Source organism: Andrena cerasifolii, chromosome 4, assembly GCF_050908995.1.
Source record: "Andrena cerasifolii isolate SP2316 chromosome 4, iyAndCera1_principal, whole genome shotgun sequence".
In the NCBI taxonomy this organism is placed as follows: Eukaryota; Metazoa; Arthropoda; class Insecta; order Hymenoptera; family Andrenidae; genus Andrena; species Andrena cerasifolii.
In genome coordinates, this window is record NC_135121.1 from 1,112,433 (window position 1) to 1,135,778 (window position 23,346).

A 23,346-nucleotide genomic window follows, 5' to 3' on the forward strand; every position below is an offset into this window, starting at 1 on the left:
TCCTTTACTATCTGCCAGGGTTGTATGTTGTTTAACTCATGATCTTATATCCTTACGTCATGGTTTAAAACATGTTTCAAATTTGCCGGCTATAGTAATTGTTTTCTACCCCACACAACTAGAGGGTGCTATCCGCGATAACAAAAAAATGCATCGAATGTCGGACTATGGCTCATTATACATACATACTGTGTTTACAAGATAACCTATTTCAATTTCTTACTGTGTATAATTTCTATGATTGAAAATTCATATTGAATTCGTTTATGTTAAATTGACTTGTGGCTGTAATTTCTGACTTTAAAGTACGTCAGTTGAAGTTTGCATATTATGAAATGTGAATGATACATTAATATACCGAAAGAATTCGTGACAAATTTATATCGAGTTAGTGTGTTGTGAAGTAGTTGAACATTTACGTAATAAATTTTACATTGCATTCGTATAAGATGAATATTGTTTGTATAATATGCAGTGACTTATTAGTACCATCTGATGATGTTTTTTATACTCCGTGCGGACATATCTTTCATTTTGTCTGTTTGACTCAATGGTTAGAGAGGTAAGTGATTTATAATATTATTTTTCATTTAATTTATTTGAACAATTGTACAGATTTTAAATATAACAAAATGCACGAATATATTTGTATTACATTAATGATAGTTTCAACTTTTTTTTCTCTTTTGTAAACTTATTTTATTGCGTGACTTGATGTATGAAATTAATTACAAATAATTAGTTAATTATTTTTAATAGTATAAATTTATTTGTTTTCCTCTGTACAGATCCAAATCTTGCCCACAATGTAGGGAGAAAGCCACATCGCATAAAATTCACAGAATATATTTTAACTTTTCCAACAACGATTCTCTCAAGGAAGATACATGCTCTTTGCAGGATAAGATTGATAAATTAAATTTTCAGCTGCTTTTGGCATCGAAAGATGTTAAACAGTATTCTCAGAAGTGTGAAACATTAGATAAGCAAACGGCGGAGCTAAGAAAAGAGGTTTTCAAGGTGGAAAGTGAATTAAACAAAAAAAATAATATCATTTATGCATTTAAGGAACAGATTAAATATTTAAAAGAACAAAATTTAGAAACAGAGACCATGAAGCAAGAAATTGAGCAGTTGCGAAAGAAAATAGATAATTATAAAAAGTATGTGAAAATATATAGATTAGTGGCGGATTTAAAAAAACAGGCCCAGGTGACAAACGTTCTGAGTGGGCCCATTTTGGGGGGAAAATAAAGTAGTTTACTAAAAACTGGCCATGTGTAGTAGGACGAAAAAATGTATTGTTTGGATAGGGTAACTATGCCAATAGTCGGCCATTTAAGGGAAAACGGAAATTTATGTTATGCGTTGTAATTATTAATATACTATTTTTTAAATGCGTTATTGACAGTTAAATTTTTTAAAGTATCTATTTTTCAAATGTGTGGATGATTTTTTTAATAGTATAACAATTTTTATTTAAAATATCTAAAATACCCAGAAACATCCTTTTTATCAATAGTCAGTCAGTAAAATCCTAACTCCAGCCTTTCATATGCCAATAGTCAGCCAGGTTCTTCTATCAGGTTATACAGGGTGTCCAGGGGAAGACTGAACAGCTCGATATCTCCTAATGTATTGGAGATAAAAAAATAAAAAAAATATGGCGTTGCATGGTTCGAGGGGGGCCAATCTATTAGGGCAGGCAAATTTTTTTTCGATTATTATTTTAAAAGATACGATGGTTAAGTTCGATTTTTAAATGGAACTATTTTTTTTTTGTAGAGGTGAGTTGATAGTGCGTTTCAAGACAAATTCAATAAGCATTAATGTATACACTTGATTTCCACTGGTTTTTTGAGATATTGTGCTTGCAAATTTGCTGATTTTCACTGGAAGAAAACACACTGAAATAGCAAGGACCGGGAACGGTCCCGCTAGCGCCACGGATGTCCTTGCCTGTTGAAACAGATACCTACCTGCCAATGGTTTACGCCAGGAATGGCAGGACCAAAGGCTGGACAATTCTTTTCCGCCAGAAATGCTATTTAGGTAGGTACATCTGCGGTATCAAGAAGCGCACCGTTACTTTTATTTTGCACTTGCTTCTACGCTCGGATGGCCGGTTCTTTTGGGAGGGATGCAAGCTCGATTGGTTAGGTTAGGAGGTGTGAAAGTTGCTAGACCAAATTTCAAAACTATAGGGAGCAAATTGTATTAGGACCAATCGGATTTGCATCCCTCCCAAAAGAACCGGCCATCCGAGCGTAGAAGCAAGTGCGAAATAAAAGACTATTGAAGTTGAAAATTGAGTCTGAATGAGGAAATTGAGTAAATGTTATGACGTTTTGAAACATTAACATTAGTAAGTAGCATCTCTGACGGAAAAGAATTGTCCAGCCTTTGGGCGTGCCATTCCTAACCCAGACCTTTGGCAGGTAGGTATCTGTTTCAACAGGCAAGGCCACCCGTGACGCCAGCGGGACCGTTCCCGGTCCTTGCTATTTCAGTAGGTTTTCTTCCAGTGAAAATCAGTAAATTTGCAAGCGCAATATCTCAAAAACCAGTGGAAATCAAGTGTATAAATTAATGCTTATTGAATTTGTCTTGGAACGCACTATCAACTCACCTCTTCAAAAAAAAAAAATAGTTCCATTTAAAAATTGAACTTAACCATCGTATCTTTTAAAATAATAATCGAAAAAAAATTCGCCTGCCCTAATAAATTGGCCCCCCTCGAACCATGCAACGCCATATTTTTTTTACTTTTTTATCTCCAATACATTAGGAGATATCCAGCTGTTCAGTCTTCCCGCGGACACCCTGTACATGTACCTACCCCCCTATAGTATAGTTATTGTTAATCGTCAGAATGTTAAGTGGTTCAAAATTGATAATGTGTGTACTGAAAATTTAAAAAAAAAAATTCTGGAAATTCTACTTATTTATATTATAACAGCCGACTACAAGACCAATCTTCTAGTCGTCAGCCGTTTTGTGTTTTAGACGACCGACCACTGGTTTTACATTAATTTTGGCGGAAAACAATAAAAACGGATGATTCAGGAATGTGAGCTTTGTTTGTTTGGTAAATACGTTTCAAATTGGCGATTTCTTAACAATATGCAGTAGCCAGTCGGGGCGGCTGACTATTGGTTTTCTTTATATTTTGAATAGTCGACGACTTCAAAAATACTTACTAACCTAAGTTTAAATGCAATTATAATTTCATGAAAAGTTCATTCGAATGTTATTAACCGCGTATTCAAATTTTGAGCATAAAAAACTTCGTATTAGTGTTAGCATACACTATTTCTAAGTGTCGTCTATAGCAGGCTTGGGAATTAAGTGAACGCGGCGGCCGATTTTCAGAAGCAACGCCTCCTTTCCAGGGGGGCCAAGCTTTCCTCTTACGAAAGTTGAAGCAGAGTTTGTAGTGCCTCCTACCAATGAGGTGCGTACTAAACTGTGAATGTGTGAATTGGGACGTATGTGTATGTGTATACGTGTAATGCACCGTTTACTTTAAAACCTGTCCACGGATCGTCGCGCCAGCGACACGTATGCAGCAGATAGAAGGATAAACATTGAAATTGAATATATTTTCTTTTCCTAAGAAAAGAAGAAATATTCAATTTCTTTGTATATCCTTCTATCTGCTGCATACGCGTCACTGACGCGACAATCCATGGTCAGACGGCATTAGAAAGGGTAAACCAGGGAAAGTGAGGACACTTCCTCGTGTCTGCGCCAAACATTTCTAAATGACGACGGTCGTCATGGTAACATTTCACCAACGTCGAAAGGTTGTGTGTCGTGCTCACTGATACACGTAGGTATGTGTGTGTGATATACCTAGCGCCTCCTACCAATGCGGTGCTAACTAAACGGGAAAACTTCAGCCAAACAAAGACGGCTTGGCCCCCCTGCTCCTTTCTCCTGCTGCGCGTCTTGGCCCCCGGGGCAGCGTGGGTGCTTGGGGCGCCTCAGGCCCGTACCACGTGAACCGCGCGTGGCACATAACAAAAACGCATCGAAAATCGTGCTCTCTGGGACGATGTGGAAACCTATTTACAATGTCGCCCCAATGCGCCACGCGCGGTTCATATGGTACGGGCCTGAGGCGCTCCAAGCACCTAGGCCGCCGCGGAGGCCAAGACGCGCGGCGGGAGAAAGGAGGCGTTGCTTCTGAAAATCGGCCGGCCGCGTTCACTTAATTCCCAAGCCTGGTCTATAGTACTAAACTAATTCAAATTGACTCACCAGTCGTCAACCATTCAAACGCCACCACAATAAAGCTTTCTGCAGTTCATATTTTTACCGCTGAAGGCATGAAACTTCCCACATTCGAAGGAGAGAGTATAGTGAACATTGTTTCGTTTAAATAAATAAGATTTTATTCCTAATTACTTATTTCTAAGCAATTTATTTCCGAAAAGGCTGACTATTGGGTAGGGGCCGAAATAAGGCACATTTACCCTACCTATACCTAATCATAATTTTTTTTGGTCATGGGGCCCTGCAGGGGCCTTCTGTGCAGGGGCCTAGGCGGCAACTGCTCATCAGCCGCCCTGTTAAATCCGCCGCTGATATTGATTATAAATATCAAATTGAAGACCTTGCAGCAATAGGGGTTGCAACTCCACTTTTGACAATTTTTAAGTTATGACGTGTAATATACGTAAAAAAATATCTACATCGTTTGGCGCAAGTTTGATGCAAATCCGATAACAAATGAGCGATTTATTGCACATTTTCAATCTGCACCCATTTAAGTTAAAGGCACCGGTAGTTGACCAGTTAAGATAAATCCTTCACGTAAACAATAGTAACTACTTGCTCTGTCATTAAATAGTGACAGTCGCTGCATATGGATAGTATTTAAGCTTTCTAAATTATGTAATGAGAACGATTTTTTATAAAAATTTTAGAACCATTTTTCAAAGTTCAGTAACTGCTTCAGAAGTTAAACATCGTTGAAAATGAAAATATAGTGCCTATACGAGCTATAGTGACTTACAAGGGGAGGCCGCGACATTTGGGACACGGATTTTGATGAATCTCATATATGTTGTAGTGTAGGTGTAGTAGACCAATATGTCTCATATGTTGGGTCCACTACCCCAGAGTTTCCGAAATATTAATAAAAAAAGATGTTTATGCGTTGACGAACACAAGCGATAGCGAAGTTTATTGTAATGATGAATAGCGGCGCGTGTAAAGGGTAGGTCTCGCACCGAAACTTTCACCGGGGTTTGATTCTCACTGGGATCATTTGTTTCTATAAATGTATTTTGTATTGTTTTATTCCTCAAAAGATAAAGTACTATTTTTTACATTCTAAAATATGACATTTATCGTAAAAACAAATGAAACAATAAAATTCAGGACACCATGCACATCTAATAAAAGCTGTATTGCCACAGGTACATTTTTTTGTTCTAATTTCAAGTGGAAATTGCACCTGATTTACATTTAGAAAAATGTTTCTAGTGTCTGTTAGCTTACAAGCATCCCATGCGTACTGTATCATATATTTATGTAATGTCCACTAGAAACTAATTGTACAATTAAAAAATGTACCTGTAGCCATACATATTTTATTGAAAAATGATTATATGATTATTTAGGAGAGAAAGGAATCTGCAGACATGAATATTTTTCCAAAATTTTTTTACAGTTGTGTTTGGTTAATCAAAAGACAACTATCCCGCACACAGGCCAACTGAAAATTCAAATTTTAATTTTCGCGGATATAGTATCGCTCCGCCCTATTGACCACTCCACAAACTATGTGTTTCTGAGGTTAGTATAACAAAAACGGTGCATTTACCAAATATAGAACACTGTGAGAGTTTAACAAGTGAAGAGTTCAGTCATAAAGAGTTAATAACCTAAGACAGGGTTGACTAACTGGTGGCAGTCAAAAAGAGAAGGAAAGGAGGAATCGACTGCGGTCGTCAGAGTCTGGTAGGTATGGAGGCACTTCAGCGTAGCAGCAAAGCGGATTAGCTCCCGGTAGCTCGCGAGCCACCAGTTAGTCAACCCGGACCTAAGAGTTTTTTTTACCTGAACCATACACCTGTTCTTAACAAAATCATTAAGGAAATAACCATATAGGAACACAGTACTCACTTTGATGTAAATAAACGTTCGGCAATACTATTCATAATGTGCTTCTTGAGTATTTTAGATCTTAGTTGGTAGATATCTTGGCACGTCAACTGCACTTTTTTCAAAAGATCGTCACTTCTAAAATCCTTATTTTTCACGGTCTTCTGAAAAGTGGTCAACTACTGATACATGGTCAACTACTGGTGCCTTTACCTTACTCTTTTGTGGAATACAAACGCGCAACTACGTCCCACCTTATAAACAGCCTTTTTAGGAGGCTTTCAAATGTATGTTGACTGTGGATTAGGATTTTTCCACAGATAATGATGACGAGCAGGTGTTAAAATAATGATATTCTTTTATGTCTACGAATAGTTTTTTTCAGTTTACTCGAAACTGGTCAAGATGGAGTTACACCCCTCTTGCTACAAGGTCTTCAATTTAGTGTTTACAGTGCATCTTATTTCAACCTGTAAATAGATTTACTGTTGAAAGTACAATTATATGTTAATATCACTAAACATAGACTGAAGTACTTCAAGGGGGACTAGAGATTGGGATGTTAACCCGGCGGGAGGCGCACCCCATATTGTAATACAGGTTGTCGCTACCGAGTCAAAAATACCCAAAATTGAAACGTAAAAAAACCACGGTTTCAGAATTTTTTTTTTTAACTTTGTAATTTTTATGTGAAAGTACAGTGTTTTAAGAATCAAACAAAATTTATGAAATATCTTAAAATCTTTATTAAAGTTCTTTAAAAAATTATAGCGAAAACTCAAAGAGTCTTCATATTTTCGCAACTAGATAGAAGTAATAAGCACATTGCATGTCACATGCGGGTTTTTAAATAGATTTGTATACTTTTATTATCATATTCTTGCGATTCTGGAGAAGACAAGTTGATTTATGTATAACATATTAGCATTTGGATTACAATGGATTAAGTCATTCTCAAGTTGTTTTCTGATCGATTACAAGAATATGGTAATCAAACCATATGATTCCATTGATAAAACATGAGTGACTTCACAGTGTTCTTAACACCTTTATCTATCTTCTTTGACTTCGCTATGTTCTTCTGAAGTTTTTTAATCCTTGTATACTAATTTTTTGTATAATAATTTCCATAGTACTTATTATTAGTATAGTATATATCTGTGTTTGTAAGGAAAAACGACCTATGTCACAGTTTCAAAAAATTTGAGTTTATGCATTATTTATCAGAAAAAATGCATGAAAACAAATTTTATATATTCAAAAGAATAATGCAATTTAACCGAAGTCCAGCATTCAGTTCATACGTATTTGGCAAAACAACGTAAGTCCACAAAATTTGGAGAATATGAAGATTACTCGTATCTTTCTTTTATAATCACTTTTTTATTTTCTATTTTTATTAATCTAGGTACTGAAATAACTAATTACACTAGTTTACAAAATCCAGAAAATTATTTTTGATAGAGACTTCACTATGAAATTCTTATGTAAGGTGGTCTCCTAAACTTAAAAATTGACATGAGACGAAATCCTATGGATATGTGTTTGAGATATAAATATTTTGGTAATTTTTTAAGAAGACGACCCGACGTTTTTAGCCATATCTCGCGTTAGAGTTGATCGATTTGATTGCGACGACTCTTAAATTGAAGATAATTAAATTGCATACAACTCTTTCCTACAGTGTTTTCTAATCGCACCAATAGTTTAGGCGGAATCGAACGAAACTTAAGAAAAATGTAATGTTTTGGGGCCGAAATTGAATTTGAAAGTTCACTACATTGCCTGGAAGACATAGAAATTATCATGTGACGTCCAGTTTCTTATTTTTACATAGAGTGCGCACCTTTACGAAGAAAACAAGCCCAATCTGAGCAAAATCCATGCACGAATAAGGAAGTTATGGGCGACAGAGCGTGAGTGCCTATTTTGTTCCTACTTCCTTGATCTTGGCGTCGGAAAGTTTCAGGAAAATGGTCTTCAAACATATGAATGCATCACCTGTTTGTAATAATTTCATTTGTATCGATCGTCTGCTGTAACATGCTTTTCTCTTCTCCATTCTCTCAATATAGGCGTTAAGATGTCTTTGAAGGTCCATTTCTTCCACTCGCATTTGGATTTCGTCCCATCAAATCTTGGAGTTATAAGCGATTAACATTGCGAGAGATTTCATCAGCAGATGAAAAGTATTGAGAGACGCTATCAAGGAGTCTGGAATGAGTCAATGATGGGTGACTATGACTGGTTCCTTGTAAGAAAAACAGATCTCAATGCGGCAAAAGAAACAGAAAGAGCCAGAATTGCTTTTCAAAAATAAAATAAATTTAAATTTGTTTTAATTGAAGACAAATACGTAATTCGCCAAGAAACAGGAAGAAATGCAAAAATAGGGAAAAAGTTGAAAATAGGCACTCTTGCTCCATCGCCCATAACTTCCTTATTTGTGCATGGATTTTGCTCAGGTTGAGCTTGTTTTCTTCGTAAAGGTGCGCACTCTACGCAAAAAATAAGGAACTCGACGTCACATGATAATTTCTGTCTTCCAGGCAATGTAGTGAATTTTCAATTTCAATTTCGGCTCCAAACATTACATTTTTCTTAAGTTTCGCTTGATTCCGCCTAAACTTTTGGTGCGATTGCAAAACACTATAAGAAAGGGTTGTATGCAATTTAATTACCTTTTATTTAAGAGTCGTCGCGATCAAATCGGTCAACTCTAACCCGAGATATGACCGAAAACGTCGAGTCGTCTTCTTAAAAAATTACCAAAATATTCATCGGGCGATATCTCAAAAACGTATCCATAGGATTTCGTCTCATGTCGATTTTTGAGTTTAGGGGACTACCTTATATAAGAATTTCATAGCGGAGTCTACGTCAAGAAATGACTGTAAACTAGTGTTATTGTACAATGTGATCCTTCATGCCAGTAAGATTCAAAAGCTTTTTTCTGATCTTACGTCTTAAGTGCAATTCGACATAAATAAATTTCGACACGTTGATAATCGTGTAATTTTTCTTGCCAAAATCGTTTTTCCCGAAGATTTATTGTATAATACACCAGAATTCCTTTTTTGTTTTCTGGTAGCTCAAGTTTCGTTAAAAATAATATTAGTACTTTCTTTATGTGACTCATTGTTCGCATTAAATATTTCCTCAACAACACCTTAAAAAAAGAATATGTACATTACTTTATTGTCTATCTTATACAATTATGCACAGCGTAATTCTATAAACATTTTATTCTTTCTTTGCAGATAAAATACGTAGAGGAAGTGCAGTATATTTGGAATACCAGTTTGTTTAAGACGAATACAAAATTACGGCAGAGGATGAGAACATTTAAAACTGCATAATATCATAGGGAAACTAATAAACTTTCATATTTCATAGTCTCAGTAATAATAAAAAACAAAAAGTAACTGAAACTTTGATTTGAATGAAAAATGACAAGAAATATCGATTTCGTTAAGGTGCAGGTAATTTTGAATACCGGTATTCCAATTTACCTTCACTTTATAAACTTAAAGAAAACACGTAGATAATGAAATTAGTTTATTTTATGGCGTAATCAGGCTAAGAAATCACAATGAAGGAACAATTTTATGTAAATATAAATTCAAAATCTTAAAATTTACTTACAGTAGTCACAGATATAATTTCCTGTGTCATACCCAAGCGCATTCCCGCGGCGGGTAGACATTACGTGTGAAACAAAAGCATCGCTAAGCTTTGGAATACCTATTCCAAATTACCTTCACCTTCGGTATTCCGGATTAGCAGCATGGCATTCAAACCTAAAATTTCATGTCACACTTTGTATTCTCGAAATTATCGCAAAACTGGCACGGAACCATAAAAGGAACATGCAAATGAGTAGATTAAGTGTTTAACTCTAAAGTTTTGACATATTTTAACCATGATTGGAACGATTGAATACGCGCTGAAAAAGTTTTGCAGATTGACGTTTTCTTCCTCTGCAGATTAAGTCGAAAATGTAAAATTGGCGGTTCATCCACAAGTGTCATCAGTGAACAGGTCATTAGCCGCTATAATCTTCGGTGTTACAAATTAAATACCGTTAGTAGTTTATTAGAAACTTCGGTATTCCAAATTACCAACAGTATTCCAAATATGCTGCACTTCCTCTATATTTAACAGATTTAAGATTATGTACTATGTAAAGCTATATTATTTAATTTCATGGGCATAATTATAATATACTACCTATCTTCAGAAAATTGATCCGTATCCGTCAAATCTGTATCTGAAGAATACTGCGCAATGAGATCCTTTTTACATATATATATTTCACATAATATAGTTGAATTTTAATATAGGTGTTTATTCAACTTAACTAAATTGATTTAAGACACTCATCACATAAGACGCAAGATCACATTGATTGAACGAGAACGCACTAATCGTTCAGACGCGTGAGATGCTCGCGTCTTGCGTACAAAAACTACTTTACTGCGACACGATCAAGGAAAATAACACAGGTCCAGAGGACTTGCGTTGTTGTGCCTAAAGTGTCCGTAAATTATTACTATTCTGTTTATTATTATTTACATTAATTATCTAAATATTGAATATTGTACAAAGTGAAGGAGCTATGCGTTTATCTCGTAAAAAGAAAAGAAGGAAACATTGCGAATAAAAAGAATTGGTGTTTAGAAGTTTAAACGACAATATCTCGAAAGTGGAAACATGTGACATGCGGTGTTTTTCCTTACAACCACAGATATGAGGTGTTCACTCGAAAGGTCCACACCATTTTTTAGCCGTTTAGGATAATATGATAAAGAAATCGGTAATTATTTAGAAGTTTTCCATCCTCACCGATTTCAATGATTTTTGGATATGTTGTAGGAGACACGATTCAGAACTACTTTTTCCTATACACCTTACCGCCGCTCGACCTTCGTTTCCGAGATATTCGCGAAAAACTTCTTCTGACTTATTCAGACGCAACGGATTCCACTTTCCAACTTGTCCCGGGTATTAGTATTGGTTGGGACTACATCAGTGCGGGGGGCGCACGTCCGCTCGCGGGTGCGTAAAGCCTGATAGCGAACCGATATGAGTCGGGGTGTTGACGGGCATCCGCAAGTTTCTGGTTCAAATCTCTAAACTCACATCAGTTCGCTATCATGCTTTACGCGCCCCCCACCACCCGCACTAATCTAGCCCAAACCAATACTAATACCCGGGACAAGTTGGAAAGTGGAATGCGTTGCGTCGGAATAAATCAACAGAAGTTTTTCGCAAATATCTCGAAAACGAAGGTCGTGCGGCGGTAACATGTATAGGAAAAAGTTCTTCAGAATCTTAATCTTGATAACATATCCAAAAATCATTGAAATCGGTGGGGATGGAAAACTTCAAAATAATTACCTTTTTCATAACGAAACCAAGGTCACCTTGAGCTTTTTAAATGGAACTATATAATCGTTTTTTTTTTCATAATATTGTGGGGGACATTAAGACAAATCGGACTAGTCCTTTATCTGTTCTCTGCTCAGATTACTTTTAATGAGATCGTCATGAAGAGTGTAAACATAAATATTAAACGCATTTAGCCATTTAACATTCTTCCTCTCACGCACTAAAAATTAATTGCATGTCAACTTTTCTAGAATTGGAAGAACTTATGCTAAATACTCATAACGTACCGAAGAAAAGTTAGATCAATGAAGGCTAAAGCGTATTGATAAAATTCATATTATTTGCAAGAACGCAACAATGTTTATGTTTACATTCGTCATCAGGGTCTCAATGAAAGTAGGCCGATCTGTAAACAGATCCAATGCTGTTATTTCCGTTGTTGTAAATTAAATATCATATGAATAAAAGTGTGTGTATACATGTATATATATTTATTTTCAAGTATACAAACCTTACTTGAAGCTTCTACAGAAGATACAGATGAGGTGATTTCAAGAACATGTGATCCAAATACGCTTATTACATACATATCTGTGATGAAAAGGTATTGAATATTGTTTGTTATATTACCAAATTTATATTTCAGTTTTAATAATTGTGAATTATATTTAGGGAAATGTTGATTAGTTTGAATAAAAGAAGAGATCTAAGATCTAAAATAAAAAGCCTCCAACAGGAACTTACTACAGTATCTTTGGAACGGAAGTTTTTATCAGAAGAATATACAAAGAGAAAGTATGCATATGTTGTAATAAAACCGGAGACTTTGAATGAGCTATTAATTAAACATATTTATTATTACATATTATTTCCAGGAAACTTGAAGAAGACTTATTGATTTGTGAGAGTGAGAAAATGTTTTTAGAAAATAAACTTAAAGACCGTGAAAGAAACATACCATTAGTGAAAAAAACAAGCTCTTTTACTTCTGAAACAGCGGGTAAATTGAATAGTAACTTAAATACTGCTTCAAAACAGGCTGAAATTGGAAGAATAGCAATAAATAGTACAGAACTTGAGAAATGGGACATCCCTGTGAAGGAGAAAGATCGATCTATTGCTTCAGTAGTCCAAGTAATTAATTTTTTATTCCTACCATGCAGAAACAGAGGTAACACAGGGGGAATTTTGTGAATGAAGCTTTCTAATTTCTTAATAAATATGAACACAGGAAAAACAATAAAACAAACAAACAAATTTTTTAAACTAAAATTAACAGTAATATTACATAATGCAACAACACGAATTAAAATTATGCTACAACTTCTTCATTGTTTTATGTGTTTTACATGACACAGTGATTGAATCTTCAGTGCATTTTCAGAATCCATTCCATCATATATTTTCCTAATAATACATCAGTAATCTAGTCAACGACTCAATGTATTTCCCTAATCATTTGCTGCTTAGGGGGAGTCCGGGAGAGTTGAACTACCTTTTACTTGAAGGTTCATGAAATCTAGGGTATGAGATGCATCGATTTTATATTTATGAAACAGTAAAGCCTTGTTATCAGACTATAATTTGAGTGGTTATAGCATGTCAATAAGTTAATAAATGTAAGCACTAAATTAAATTTGATAAAAAATGAGATTTGGCTCATCTCTCCCCGAGCGCTAGCAGATATGATCCACCATGTGGGGAGATTTGACCATACCTTAGTAACTTGGGGACAAATGAAAAAAACAACAATTTGCTTTAGTTTATAATAAGTAGCCACAAACTTTAGATATTACAATAATTATCTTATATACTTTAATTGAGCTTTTCGTACAAAATTAACAAAAAATAAAATCTTCCGTTTCATTACCAATTGCCCGAAGTATTTTTCTCTTAACCAGTTCCTTCTTCGACTTGTTTGCCTGTTTTTTGTTTAGTTTCTGAGCTCTCGTTTTTTTCTTTGGCTCCTCTTGTGGTTCGAGGTTTTGATCATCTTTCTTTTCTGGTGTTTTTGTTAATATAGTAGTTTTTCCAGGCTGACGACCTCGTCGCGTCGGTTTCCTCGGCGTAGCTTTAGGGTATGGTTTAATCATTTCCGTTTTTGACTGTCCATGTTATACCTGCACAGTGTAGTTCTGTCTATGTCATATTTAATCGCAGTTTTTCTTATAGATGTGTCTCTTTCTATTTCTTCCAATGCATTTTTTAACGCCTGCTGACTAAATCTACGTCTTCGGTTAGTACACTTCTTCGACTTGTAATGAAATGGCATCTTGTCTTAAAAATTAAAAAGAAAAATAGTTAAGAGTGGAAGCGTTGTGTTCTTTCTGAGTAAAAGTGGGGAGAGTTGACCCAATGGTCATTCCTCCCCATCTCGAGTGGTTTAAGTCTCCCGCGCGGTACCTTCCTGACTAATGCAGTTTCCCCCCAAAAAATAAAATAATAGGATAAACACACTTTGACTGCCTCAAACTACAATAATATATGGTGCAATTAACATAGAATGTTTATACAAACCTTGACATATAAAAGGATGACGATGAAATAATTAAAAACTTTGTATTTCACTCTGAACACGAAGAAACACGTTTTCCTGACTCACAGCTAAAGCGGACTACCAATCGTCATTTTGTTACATGACATGGTAACGGTAAAGAATTCGCACGCTATAGCTTGACAACCGCCCACCGATCGTGAAATTTAAAACAGATATTTGAAGCGGTTCAACTCTCCCATATGGTCAAGTCTCCCGGACTCCCCCTGTACTAAACATGGTCTGTGGCAACGGTGACGACAGGGCGGTTTGCGACCCGCATACGGATCGTTCCCCTTCTTGGCTGCTCCGTTGAGAAGGGAAGTTCAGTTACCCGAACATTTCGATTTTTTTGAAGCTGTACAGGTTTATAGAGAACCTCAATAGAAGTATCAGACAATTTTCGTTTGTGCCCATTTTTTATTCTAAAGGGTAAAACCACCCTTTAAAGTTTAATGTATGATTTCCTACTTTCCAGTATACCTAGAAAACTATAGTAGATGTAAATAAATTATTACAATGAAAACTTAACGGGTTTTTCTGACCTATAAAACTGTGTAATCAAATTGTTTAAAATTTGTAATTTAAACAGCATAATGCTCCCCACCACAAGTTTTAAATAATTCGATTACATAGTTTTATACAACATAAAAAACCATTAAATTTTCTTTGTAACAATTTTTTTTATATCCACTATAATTTTCAAGATATACAGGAAAGTAAGAAATTATACATTAACCTTTAAGGCTGCTGTTTCACTGGGCCTTGAAGTGCGTGCGTACGCTCACACAAGCTAGGAAAAGCGTGTACGTATACGCGATGTAGTAAATAAACCGTTTCAACCAACTTTCATCCATGAATCGGCAAAAAGGAAGTTTTTGCGGGTATAGTTGCCTCCAGTAGACATTCATACAAGGTGGACTGGTGTGCTTGACCGCTAATAAGCATGGTACGTTGAAATAATAATGAATTTATGAATCGTGTACTGAGACACACTCGAGAAATGGCAGAATGAAGCTTCAAAGGTTCTCCGTCACCGGCGCTGAACGTATATTCGCGCCATGTAGCATCAGAACCAGCGGAAGTCGTCCAAGCTAGCCGATAAATGTAGGAAAGACATTGTTGCCGATACGTATTGAGAGTCGTATCCCGCTGTTGCCGCATTTCCCCTATCACTATTTTGACGTCAGAGACGCTTGAATCTTGAATGAATCACAGCGAAGCGGCTGGAGAACATAGATTGGGCTAATATAATATCTGGATAAACTCAAATAAAAGATACTTTATGTTTATTAAGTAAATAAATATCTTGGAAGTGAATTCGGCTGTACTTCCGAAAGGGACCGGTGGCCGATCGAGATGAAACTTGGTAGGTATTACGAGGGGTGTGAAAAGACTCAAAATATAATATTTTAGCTTCGGCAATTAATGAGTTCAAAAGATACAGGGATAATTGTGCATAAAAGGGTAGACCTTACCGATTTTTTTTTAATCTCTTTACCACGGTCCCTCCTCTTAACAATATTTCTGTTGACTTATATATACTGACACAACGCATTCCACTTTCCAACTTGTCCCGGGTATTAGTATTGGTTGGGGCTAGATTAGTGCGGGGGGCGCTCGTGGTCGCGTAAAGCCGCGTATTCACCTGCGCATTCGCCCCGAATGTGCATTCAGCGCGCACCGATTTATTGCTCGTCCGGTGTTCGGCGCGCATTCGGGCCGATCCGCTTGCTGGCGGTCCATCAAAGCGCGCATTCGGGTCCGAACAATACCATGAAATGGACGCCGCAAATTTCACTCAACCCCGACCGCGCGCCGAATGCGCGGCGAACTCGCGCAGAGCTCCGAACGAGCAAAAAATCGGTGCGCGCCGAATGCACATTCGGGGCGAATGCGCAGGTGAATACGCGGCTTAAAGCATGGTAGCGAACCGATGTGAGTTTGGCGATGCCAAAAATGAGACTGTGGTATAAAATTTCAAAATTAAAAAATTGGGGGACGGGAGGGTTCTCGGGTAGGGGGGTCTGCACCAACGTACAAAAAAATTTCTTTAAAAAAAATTAACAATATTTTTTATTAATATTTCGGAAACTAATAAATACCCGAAGCTACAATTTTAGATTTAGGGTCCACCCCCTCTCCCCAAACCTCATCTCGATCGGCCACCGGTCCCTTTCGGAATAATATCCGTGAATTTATTCGACGGCGAAAGATACTTTTTTTTTTTATTTGAAGTGAATTCATTCGACGGCGAAAATTTTTGGAGATTAGATGGAATTATTATTTATTAAACAATATTTTCAACAATTGAATTCTTTTTAACTGACCACGCGCTGAAACGTGATAGTTTTTGTAGTCCGTAATATAATCCAAAACGTGCTATTCTTCGTGGCCAAACTGGATAATGTGTTAGTTTTCGCCGCAAATTCCCAAATGTACTAAAAAAAATTCACAAATATCCACCTCTTTTCGGCCGCCTGACTAGGTATAACCGCTTAAGAATCTCTTTTTTTGAGAGTGGGGTTCGTGGGGCTCCCGGCGAAGTTCGTCAGCTCCAGTCTGTTATTTGATGAGTTCAGCTTTTTTTTAGGAAAATAAATTATCCTGCGTTGTTTAATCATAGAGAACTAGCAGACATGTCAAATTCTTCATAAAATCAATTTCTTTTACCCCTGTTTTACTTCAATACTGATTTGAAAAATATGCTTGTCCGATGAAAACTTCATTTTTTCATATCATGTATTACTTTTTATTACTAAACATGTTTTCAGAAAAATGAAAAGGATTCGCCATATCTACAAGTAAAGTCAGGAGGCGCAATTTTGAAACAATATTCTAATCAAAAACGTGTTATGAAGACAAATTCATCGATTCTTACGAAGAGATCGAGAATGGAGGAACCAAGTAAAACAAATGTAAGATATATCATAAGTTACCTATATGACATGTTAATATTGGGGGTGTCAGGTTGGGAATTGTTTTCGGGTTCGGGTCGGGATCTCGAAAGTTTGTTGACATAAACATATTCGGGTACCCCTTATTTCGGGACACGATTTACGACTCGAGACTCGATTTTTTGCTTAAAAATTATTACATCTGATCACACTGCAAAGTCACAATTTAATAGTTTAAGTACAAGACGAGACGGAAAAATTATGTTCTGAATCGAGTGTTGGGTCCCGAATCGAAAATCGGATTAAAAAATTGCTTAAACAAATTTTTGATAAACAATTTTTCTAACATTTTTTTTTACGTCAATAACCTTTATTTTGATCTTCGACAGATGTGCAATGGTTAGTTCAATTATGAATTTGCAGCAATTGCAGCGTTTTTTTACTGTAATCCGTCATTTTTAAGCAATCATTCCATAGTTCGCATTATATACAATATAATCTTACTCTCTGACTCCTAAAATATAAAGTTATAGCTTTAAGACTTTAAGAAACATCGTTTGCCGTACGTATGATCCATATTTTACTAGAATTTGTCGAGTTTTGGCGGCCATGTTGGATCCAACATTTTCTTAATCAAAATTTCTGCAGCAGATTCGTAATCAACGACACCAAATACCCCAGTATAGCAAGGTTTGTTTATTTTCATTTCGATTTGCCGTGAGAATCGATTTTGTCCACAATTATATCATTTCCTCTTACTGTGCGTCCCGATCGGTACCCGACCCCACCTGTAGCCTCGGGTACCCGTAATTTCGTGTACCCGTATACCCCTAGTTAATATTAGGTTGCAGCGTATGATTTGTTCGCCACTTCATTTATATTATGAGTATATATTATGAGTTACTCAACCTAAATATTGTGGATCCCGGTTAAGCTGATAATTTCAGGGTCGAGAGAGTATCTCTTATTTGCGATGACGGGCGAATTTCACATGTCCGATTTCACGCTTCACTGAATATTATGGTTTTCGGTGCTCGAGAATAGGGGACCGGGAAGACAAGGATATCACTAAGGTCGAAGCCAGATATATTGGCCGGTGAATTCGTTTTCGCGAGCAGCAAACGAGGAGAAATCAAACACCACCACCTGACAATCGTGGATTTGTCAGTTGGAGTAGCGGAGCTCTCGCAGGCTCTCGGTGGGGTGACGGGAACTCTGCTCGGCTCCGCCTGAACCAACCTAGCCGTTTTGCTGTTATTTATTCTTAGCTTAATAGTTGTGTGCGTTACGAAGCTATACGTAGACCAATACGAGATGAAGCTATCGAGAAAGAATCAATGTTCTGACTAAGAAAGCTCCTGAATTTTTTCGGAGCTAACGCACACCCATTCCGATGTGTGTATTTCTACGCTGACAGCTCGGTTTGGCCTACACGCCAGAAGCTTGGCACTATCCCCACCACTTCTGGCTCACTCTTGTTCTGCGAAGGCGAAAGCGAGATGGAACGAGAGCGAGTCAGAAAATGTTGAGAAAAGGAGCACCGAGGCAGGCAAACGGTGTGGTGGAAGAATACCCCTCACGAAACTCACCGGCCAATATATCTGGCTTCGACCTTAGTTATTCAGAAGCCAAGAATGGCAAGCTCCGCATGTCATCGAATCTTTACGAAAGTGAGATGAATTGATTCCTTGTGTTTTAATTCGGACTATAATTAACGCAATTACATAAAACATTACTTTGCAGAATTTAAAACCAACTTCGTTAAAAATAGACCGACTTACATCGTACTTAGTGTCTTTCAATCAGAACAATGTCACGAATCCATCGGTGAATCCATCCATTTCCAAACCAGTGCAATGAAAAATAAAGAATTTGATTTTCAGTAATCACCTGAGACGACCCTAGGCATACGCTTGACTTCGAGACGCCTTTTGATCTTCGCCGGGCATCGAGTAGCACATGGGCCCAGGGTTGCTCGGCCGATTTTTTAAAAGACCATACTTTTTACCTTTCATCGTATCGGTATGAAAGTGACACCAATGGATTCCTGGTATTTTTTCGATTAAATGACACAAAATACCGCGTAAATCGGACTACTTTTAACTGAGTTGGCTTTAAATTGTGCAAAGTAATTTTTTACAATTTTCCCCTAATGACTGGTACTGTCCTTTTCTTGAATAGCCCCATTATTTTCGGGCTTCGTGCGTTCGGTTGCGATGGTGCCTGCGTCCCAAAAAACAAAAATTGATAGTGGCCATGATTTTGTATGAACTTAACCGACCACCACTACAGTTAGCACCTAATAAATTGATAAGCAGATAAATCAAGATAAATCAAGAGTGAGTGAAATAGCGCTCCAGCGAGAGACCTTCGGTCGGCGGCGAGGCAAGCAACAGTGTTCAGGGGTTAAACTACCTAATAGTGTAAAACAGTCGAAAAATCCTAATTTTTCTTTTCGCTTAAATATTAGTTTGAAATCTCTAAAATGACATGTAAAAAGTTTGAAATATAAATATAGCTTAGTTTTGATGATACAGAGCCGAACGCACACTCGAATGTCTGCGCGCCGAAATTGTGCAGACATCTTTGTTGCTACATTCTCTAAGCATTAACGCACCATTTTTTGAAAATTCCTTTGTTTACGGAAGTTACAGACGATTAAGTGAAAAATTCGTCGCGAAGACATACAGATAATATGTTCTGTAACTTCAAACGCGATTTCTTCCAGGGACTCCTACTGGTACGTAAAATACAGGTCTTTTTCAGTTGTACCTTCGTAACCCTTATAGAAACCGAAATATGAAAATACCGGTATATCTACCTATTCTATTACAATTTTCAAGATATTTGTAAGCAGAGATTTAAAACCTGTATTACTTTGTTACTGCTACTATGTTACCAAAATTATATCCAAACCAATATAATACCGAAACCAGAGGAATTACCAGCATTTTTCTGGTAATATATATACTGTGATCGCGAGTCGAAAAGATTACGTCGTTACAATGTTACATTCGTCGGAACGTCGATTTCAATTCTCAAACGTCAAGTATAGCGACGTCGTTTGGTGCCACCTTATATCGTCGAAAATCGGCATCTTTTTCTTCAACACGCTGTTATTTAGCGAATTTTCAAAATATTATAAAACGTTAATGTTTACGCATAACATTATACTTAATACACAACTTTTGTCTTTTTGTTTTAGACAATCCAAATTTGAGTTAGTAGGTATACCGTTTAAGAAAGACCGTCAGTTTGGAGCCACCTCGTGACATATATCTATATAAATTTTCTTCATTTGTTTTTAATGCTTTACAATATGCCAAAATCAAGTGCTAAACCGTAATTTAAACGGGTGATTAGTTTGTCTACAATTTGCATCAGAAGATTACGAATTTTTTTGGGCCGCCACAGTAGTCCATCCCCTTAAGCCATACATATGTGAGACTATAGTTATCCATTATTGAATATTAAAATGTTCATACTTTTCATGACACCTTGATGAGAGTATTACCGATGGATTGGTGAGATTATGTATGTCGATGAAGTTCAGTCGAAAAACGAAGCAATTCAGTCTATTTTTTATTATGAGTATGATTAAAATTGAAAGCGAAAAACACGCTTTTGGTGACTGACCTACAATACAAACTACGTACGTTAAAAATGGACCGACTTGCTTCGTGTTTGGACTCATTTTGATTGGTTAAACCTTAATAAATCCATCCTATATAATAAGACGCTTAAGGTGGATGTTCGTTTATTAGCAAGATGTGTCCAGAGGCTTTTTTTCGTACTTCCCGATGAAGTACAAGGTTCAGATTCAGCATGAAGTTTCTTCGGCACCCAAAGATGCCGTAAAAAATCCAAAACCTGGAAAATTCAAAAATGGCCTAAGACAGGTATTATGTACAATGTAGTATCCACTACTGTAGCGGATACTACATTGTATATAGGCAGGCACGCGGGTCGAGCTCGAGCTCGATCTGAAAGACGAAGCAACACAAAGTACTTACATATCATGCTTTCTCTCTTTCGTAGCCGACGGTAACTTCGTGTCGACTCTTTCGTCCTCACTCGCTCGCTCCCGGATTCTCTCACTCTCGACCGAAGAAATGCAAGATGTGGTGGGGATACAAACGCGCAATCAAGGGAAACGGAAAAGCACTGTTGTAAGAGCGAATATGCTGCATAAATTTCTTTGATTCGGGGTCTTTGTCACACATAAGTTATTGTAATAAAATCGGGAATTATTTCGATTCTAGGGGGGTTCAAATGCCGCCGGGCAGTGAGGTTGAACACGTATGTAACTTTGGCCCCTCGAAATGCCCTTCAGGGGACCAGTTAGACAGGTACCCATCTGGTACCCAAGAGTTGTAAAATTTTGTATTTCGCAGGGAAAATTGTTTCTAAGGGGTTTTCCAATAAAAATTGTGTTTACTTTAGGCGTCTTATTATGTAGTAATGCCTGGCGAAGATAGGCTAAAAAACTAGTTGGTAATACTTTCATGAACATTTATTAAAAATATGAACGTTTGGTAATCGTCTTTATTACTTTCTTACTGAGGTTCGCACAGGTCGTTCCTCTGCCGTTCCAGTAAGTACTGGTTTTTCGTCGCCGCCCTCGCGCGATTGTCCCTCCAAAACAAAACGGCGCGGCGTCCCGATCAGGTGCTCGTTCGCTTCGAGTGTGCTGTTTTCTTCTGTGACGCTTGTAACAACCTGATGGTTAGAGTCCGGGGGACACTACCACGCAATGACAACAATTTAACTTTCCATAATTTCCATACTATCTTTACGGAAAGATTGCGAATTGATTAGTGCGGCTCTCCCGATGAAAATTAATTCACACCCTACATAAATCTTGGTTAAACTTTTATTATCCATATCTTTTATAGGTAGAATAACATGTAGAATTTATTACGTAGGAAAGATATTATTCCATTTAAAAGTAAGCGTAGTAACTCATTGCAGACGTATTAGGTCTGGGTTAGGTCATCTTCTAAAAGAAAAATCTTTCCCCTACCAATTTTCTCTGTTAGCGTGGAAAGAAACTATAGTCCAAATAAGCTATTAGAATCATCCTGTACCTTTTATATGTATATATATTATTTTTTCAGGGACAAGTAAAAACTAACATGATTACCTACAATGGTTTTGGAGGACATTCAAAACTTAATCACTTTCCCAGCACTTGTGGTATGAAAGTAAGAGGAATAAAGGATGGACATGAATGAAGGACATATTTCAATTTAAAAGACCAAAACTTCTTATAGACAACGATAAAAAGATGATTAATTTTGTAATTTAGTTGCACAATATACCTTGTACTTATACATACAGGGATTTTATAAAAATCGGGGCATTTTTTCCAGAATGGCTCTACTGAACAAACTAATAAAAGAAGTTGATCCCATAGTGCTTATTGTTAGTTTTGCTATTATAAGCATGTACGGTTTTGTTAGCCGGGTGAAACCAGTACCTTGCCTTTTACGAACTATTTATTGCACTAACTTACAAACTACACTTGTACATTAGCTTAAATTAACGCTTAACCCTTTGCGTTAATTTAAGCTAGTGTACAAGTGTAGTTTGTAAGCCTTTAATATCCGTACCTAGATCTCGCTGAAGGAAAAATATCCCGTTTTCGTTTTATTGTTAAAAATCGCCTGAATTTATATATTTTTATAAACAAAAAATTTTATTTATTTTTCTTCGGTGTTTAAAATGCATAAAATACAGGGTTCAGGTAAGTCCAGCTTTCTGCAGTGAATATAAATACGTTAAACATGTACTACTTAAATTGTTGCAAATAGCGAATTGCGAATGCTAACGGCAAACAAAAGGAATGTTTCATATATGATACGTTTGGCACTAGAGGGTTAACGACTACTCTTAATAGATATGGTTGTTTGCTGTCTTGTAAATGCTGCTGGTCGGCGTATTTATGTTTGTCCGATGTCGAAAATGTTCGGTACTTGATTGTTTGCGAAGCCATCAGTTGATCGCGGTCGCGGGTAGCGCCGGTAGCATTTACGCGTGTCGTCTCAGAGTTTCGATTTCTAATCTCTATACACCAGTCGAAATTTCAAGACGCGTCACAAACCACTACACACTCCGGTCCTAGGCCAAATGTACTTTTAAACGTTGCAGCGGCTAGCTAATTCTTCCGAGACAAAGTGTTTGTGGGCAAGGTTGCCAGAAGGAGGGAAAAAATGGCCGTGGAGGGAGCTCAGTGACGTAGAAAGGGAATAGTAGAGAGGGAACACGTAGGGAAATATTAGTACTACTAATCAGGGCTACCACGCAATCCAGTACGCGTACTGGCATAACTATATAACGTCACTCGGCTTGGATTGGCTTGGCGTTTGGCATGACGTCAAGGCGTCACCAACCAAATATAAATGTTCCCTT

At 36.9% G+C, this 23,346-nt stretch overlaps 1 protein-coding gene and 1 long non-coding RNA gene across 4 annotated transcripts; one reads left to right on the forward strand and one right to left on the reverse strand.

Annotated features, from left to right (window-relative positions):
• Nucleotides 1-171: 171 nt before the first annotated feature.
• On the forward strand, nucleotides 172-22,348 carry Nopo (TRAF interacting protein no poles). Of its 3 annotated transcripts, XM_076810419.1 has the most exons (8): nucleotides 173-562; nucleotides 789-1,163; nucleotides 12,008-12,109; nucleotides 12,178-12,300; nucleotides 12,381-12,639; nucleotides 16,813-16,956; nucleotides 17,523-17,625; nucleotides 22,053-22,348. In XM_076810419.1, exons 1-7 carry the CDS (start codon nucleotides 450-452, stop codon nucleotides 17,592-17,594), a joined length of 1,188 nt encoding a protein of 395 aa, XP_076666534.1. In that variant the 5' UTR covers nucleotides 173-449; the 3' UTR covers nucleotides 17,595-17,625; nucleotides 22,053-22,348. The 3 variants fall into 3 exon arrangements, with proteins under 3 accessions (XP_076666535.1, XP_076666534.1, XP_076666532.1); XM_076810417.1 differs by lacking the exon at nucleotides 17,523-17,625 and having other exon boundaries at nucleotides 174-562; XM_076810420.1 differs by lacking the exons at nucleotides 789-1,163; nucleotides 17,523-17,625 and having other exon boundaries at nucleotides 172-562.
• On the reverse strand, nucleotides 13,307-14,717 carry LOC143368100 (uncharacterized). Its single transcript, XR_013085153.1, has 2 exons — nucleotides 14,023-14,717; nucleotides 13,307-13,782 (listed from the first exon to the last, which is right to left on the reverse strand). It is a non-coding gene; the product is annotated as an uncharacterized LOC143368100 (long non-coding RNA).
• Nucleotides 22,349-23,346: the final 998 nt, after the last annotated feature.

What these genes read in the sequence shown, in the direction of transcription:
- Nopo (XM_076810417.1), top strand. Translation starts at nt 450, where the DNA reads ATGAATATTGTTTGTATAATATGCAGTGACTTATTAGTACCATCTGAT. An exon ending in AAAATAGATAATTATAAAAA is followed by an intron (nt 1,164 to 12,007) that starts GTATGTGAAAAT and finishes TTTATTTTCAAG; the next exon opens with TATACAAACCTTACTTGAAG. An exon ending in TACATATCTGTGATGAAAAG is followed by an intron (nt 12,110 to 12,177) that starts GTATTGAATATT and finishes AATTATATTTAG; the next exon opens with GGAAATGTTGATTAGTTTGA.